The 5000-nt window shown below is 46.1% G+C and overlaps 1 protein-coding gene across 1 annotated transcript in view; it reads right to left on the bottom strand.

Moving 5' to 3' along the window:
- LOC106595197 (voltage-dependent T-type calcium channel subunit alpha-1H) overlaps positions 1 to 5000 on the bottom strand; it is a 172719-nt gene that overhangs the window by 110213 nt on the left and 57506 nt on the right. Inside the window, exon 7 of the mRNA XM_082973147.1 lies at positions 3297 to 3594. Within this exon, the coding sequence (XP_082829273.1) occupies positions 3297 to 3594 (298 nt within the window). The remainder of the gene's footprint in view (positions 1 to 3296; positions 3595 to 5000) is intronic.

Consider the following 5000-nt stretch of genomic DNA (forward strand, 5'->3'; position numbering starts at 1 on the left):
CTGGCTCTGAGTGATGAGGTTACCCATGCTAGGCTATAGCAGGGTATATACCTGGCTCTGAGTGATGAGGTTCCCCATTCTGGGCTGGGTATATACCTGACTCTGAGTGATGAGGTTACCCATGCTAGGCTGGGTATATACCTGGCTCTGAGTGATGAGGTTACCCATGCTAGGCTATAGCTGGGTATATACCTGGCTCTGAGTGATGAGGTTACCCATGCTAGGCTGGATATTTACCTGGCACTGAGTGATGAGGTTACCCATGCTAGGCTGGGTATATACCTGGCTCTGAGTGATGAGGTTATCCATGCGAGGCTATAGCTGGGTATTTACCTGGCTCTGAGTGATGAGGTTATCCATGCGAGGCTATAGCTGGGTATATACCTGGCTCTGAGTGATGAGGTTATCCATGCTAGGCTATAGCTGGGTATATACCTGTCTCTGAGTGATGAGGTTATCCATGCTAGGCTGGGTATATACCTGGCTCTGAGTGATGAGGTTATCCATGCTAGGATGGGTATATACCTGGCTCTGAGTGATGAGGTTACCCAAGCTAGGCTATAGCTGGGTATATACCTGGCTCTGAGTGATGAGGTTATCCATGCTAGGCTATAGCTGGGTATATACCTGGCTCTGAGTGATGAGGTTATCCATGCTAGGCTATAGCTGGGTATATACCTGGCTCTGAGTGATGAGGTTACCCATGCTAGGCTGGGTATATACCTGGCTCTGAGTGATGAGGTTATCCATGCTAGGCTATAGCTGGGTATATACCTGGCTCTGAGTGATGAGGTTATCCATGCTAGGCTATAGCTGGGTATATACCTGGCTCTGAGTGATGAGGTTATCCATGCTAGGCTATAGCTGGGTATATACCTGGCTCTGAGTGATGAGGTTATCCATGCTAGGCTATAGCTGGGTATATACCTGGCTCTGAGTGATGAGGTTACCCATGCTAGGCTATAGCAGGGTATATACCTGGCTCTGAGTGATGAGGTTCCCCATTCTGGGCTGGGTATATACCTGACTCTGAGTGATGAGGTTACCCATGCTAGGCTGGGTATATACCTGGCTCTGAGTGATGAGGTTACCCATGCTAGGCTATAGCTGGGTATATACCTGGCTCTGAGTGATGAGGTTACCCATGCTAGGCTGGATATTTACCTGGCACTGAGTGATGAGGTTACCCATGCTAGGCTGGGTATATACCTGGCTCTGAGTGATGAGGTTATCCATGCTAGGCTATAGCTGGGTATATACCTGGCTCTGAGTGATGAGAATATCCATGCTAGGCTATAGCTGGGTATATACCTGGCTCTGAGTGATGAGGTTATCCATGCTAGGCTATAGCTGGGTATATACCTGGCTCTGAGTGATGAGAATATCCATGCTAGGCTATAGCTGGGTATATACCTGGCTCTGAGTGATGAGGTTATCCATGCTAGGCTATAGCTGGGTATATACCTGGCTCTGAGTGATGAGGTTATCCATGCAAGGCTATAGTTGGGTATATAACTGGCTCTGAGTGATGAGGTTATCCATGCTAGGCTATAGCTGGGTATATACCTGGCTCTGAGTGATGAGGTTATCCATGCTAGGCTATAGCTGGGTAGATACCTGGCTCTGAGTGATGAGGTTATCCATGCTAGGCTATAGCTGCGTGTGTACAGTCCTACCTGGAAGATAGCTATCCATGCTAGGCTATAGCTGTGTGTGTACAGTCCTACCTGGAAGATGGCTATCCATGCTAGGCTATAGCTGTGTGTGTACAGTCCTATCTGGAAGATAGCTATCCATGCTAGGCTATAGCTGTGTGTGTACAGTCCTACCTGGAAGATGGCTATCCATGCTAGGCTATAGCTGTGTGTGTACAGTCCTACCTGGAAGATGGCTATCCATGCTAGGCTATAGCTCCGTGTGTACAGTCCTACCTGGAAGATGGCTATCCATGCTAGGCTATAGCTCCGTGTGTACAGTCCTACCTGGAAGATAGCTATCCATGCTAGGCTATAGCTGTGTGTGTACAGTCCTACCTGGAAGATGGCTATCCATGCTAGGCTATAGCTGGGTATATACCTGGCTCTGAGTGATGAGGTTACCCATGCTAGGCTGGATATTTACCTGGCACTGAGTGATGAGGTTACCCATGCTAGGCTGGGTATATACCTGGCTCTGAGTGATGAGGTTATCCATGCTAGGCTATAGCTGGGTATATACCTGGCTCTGAGTGATGAGAATATCCATGCTAGGCTATAGCTGGGTATATACCTGGCTCTGAGTGATGAGGTTATCCATGCTAGGCTATAGCTGGGTATATACCTGGCTCTGAGTGATGAGAATATCCATGCTAGGCTATAGCTGGGTATATACCTGGCTCTGAGTGATGAGGTTATCCATGCTAGGCTATAGCTGGGTATATACCTGGCTCTGAGTGATGAGGTTATCCATGCAAGGCTATAGTTGGGTATATAACTGGCTCTGAGTGATGAGGTTATCCATGCTAGGCTATAGCTGGGTATATACCTGGCTCTGAGTGATGAGGTTATCAATGCTAGGCTATAGCTGGGTAGATACCTGGCTCTGAGTGATGAGGTTATCCATGCTAGGCTATAGCTGCGTGTGTACAGTCCTACCTGGAAGATAGCTATCCATGCTAGGCTATAGCTGTGTGTGTACAGTCCTACCTGGAAGATGGCTATCCATGCTAGGCTATAGCTGTGTGTGTACAGTCCTATCTGGAAGATAGCTATCCATGCTAGGCTATAGCTGTGTGTGTACAGTCCTACCTGGAAGATGGCTATCCATGCTAGGCTATAGCTCCGTGTGTACAGTCCTACCTGGAAGATAGCTATCCATGCTAGGCTATAGCTGTGTGTGTACAGTCCTACCTGGAAGATGGCTATCCATGCTAGGCTATAGCTGTGTGTGTACAGTCCTATCTGGAAGATAGCTATCCATGCTAGGCTATAGCTGTGTGTGTACAGTCCTACCTGGAAGATAGCTATCCATGCTAGGCTATAGCTGTGTGTGTACAGTCCTACCTGGAAGATGGCTATCCATGCTAGGCTATAGCTGTGTGTGTACAGTCCTATCTGGAAGATAGCTATCCATGCTAGGCTATAGCTGTGTGTGTACAGTCCTATCTGGAAGATAGCTATCCATGTTAGGCTATAGCTGCGTGTGTACAGTCCTACCTGGAAGATGGCTATCCATGCTAGGCTATAGCTGTGTGTGTACAGTCCTACCTGGAAGATAGCTATCCATGCTAGGCTATAGCTGTGTGTGTACAGTCCTACCTGGAAGATGGCTATCCAGGCGTAGGCTATGTTGTCAAAGTTCACCGCTCCTTTGTGAGGGTTGACGTTGCCGGGCCGACAGACGTTATAGTACTGGTTCCAGTTCACACAGCCGTCTCTGGCCCCGCCCTCCCCGCCGAGAGAGGGCGCGGGCAGTGAGCACTCAGCCCCTCCCTCGCTGTAGGGCGGGACGTCATGGCAACGCAACATTCCGTTCTCCCGAATTGCTGAGCAGATGAAGGGGTCCTCCTCTCCCTCCTCCGGCTGGTAGTACACACTTAACGACAGGTTATAGAGCCTACATAGGAAGACAGAGGTTATAGAGACTACATAGACATACATTCATACATACATACATACATACAGAGGTTATAGAGCCTATATTGGAAGACAGGTTATATAGACTACATAGAAAGATAGAGGTTATAGAGACTACATAGACATGCATACATACATACATACATACATACATACATACATACATACATACATACATACATACATACATACATACATACATACATACATACATACATGAGGTTATAGAGCCTATATTGGAAGACAGCTTATATAGACTACATAGAAAGATAGATGTTAAAGAGCCTGCATAGGGAAACATGCAAAGGTTATTCGAAGCTACACAGGAAGACAAAGGTTATAGGGCCTACATAGGAAAACAGATGTTATAGAGCCTATATAGGAAGACAGAGGTTATAGAGCCTATATAAGGAGACAGAGGTTATAGAGCCTATATAGGAAGACAGAGGTTATAGAGCCTATATAGGGAGACAGAGGTTATAGAGCCTATATAGGAAGACAGAGGTTATAGAGCCTATATAGGAAGACAGAGGTTATAGAGCCTATATAGGGAGACAGAGGTTATAGAGCCTATATAGGGGGACAGAGGTTATAGAGCCTATATAGGAAGACAGAGGTTATAGAGCCTATATAGGGAGACAGAGGTTATAGAGCCTATATAGGGAGACAGAGGTTATAGAGCCTATATAGGAAGACAGAGGTTATAGAGCCTACATAGGAAGACAGAGGTTATAGAGCCTATATAGGGAGACAGAGGTTATAGAGCCTATATAGGAAGACAGAGGTTATAGAGCCTACATAGGAAGACAGGTTATAGAGCCTATATAGGAAGACAGAGGTTATAGAGCCTACATAGGAAGACAGGTTATAGAGCCTATATAGGAAGACAGAGGATATAGAGCCTATATAGGAAGACAGAGGTTATAGAGCCTACATAGGAAGACAGAGGTTATAGAGCCTATATAGGGAGACAGAGGTTATAGAGCCTATATAGGAAGACAGAGGTTATAGAGCCTACATAGGAAGACAGGTTATAGAGCCTATATAGAAAGACAGAGGTTATAGAGCCTATATAGGGAGACAGAGGTTATAGAGCCTATATAGGGGGACAGAGGTTATAGAGCCTATATAGGAAGACAGAGGTTATAGAGCCTATATAGGGAGACAGAGGTTATAGAGCCTATATAGGGAGACAGAGGTTATAGAGCCTATATAGGAAGACAGAGGTTATAGAGCCTACATAGGAAGACAGAGGTTATAGAGCCTATATAGGGAGACAGAGGTTATAGAGCCTATATAGGAAGACAGAGGTTATAGAGCCTACATAGGAAGACAGGTTATAGAGCCTATATAGGAAGACATAGGTTATAGAGCTTATATAGGGAG

The sequence above is a fragment of the Salmo salar genome, chromosome 03 (genome assembly GCF_965601325.2).
Source record: "Salmo salar chromosome 03, fSalSal1, whole genome shotgun sequence".
Lineage (NCBI taxonomy): Eukaryota > Metazoa > Chordata > Actinopteri > Salmoniformes > Salmonidae > Salmo > Salmo salar.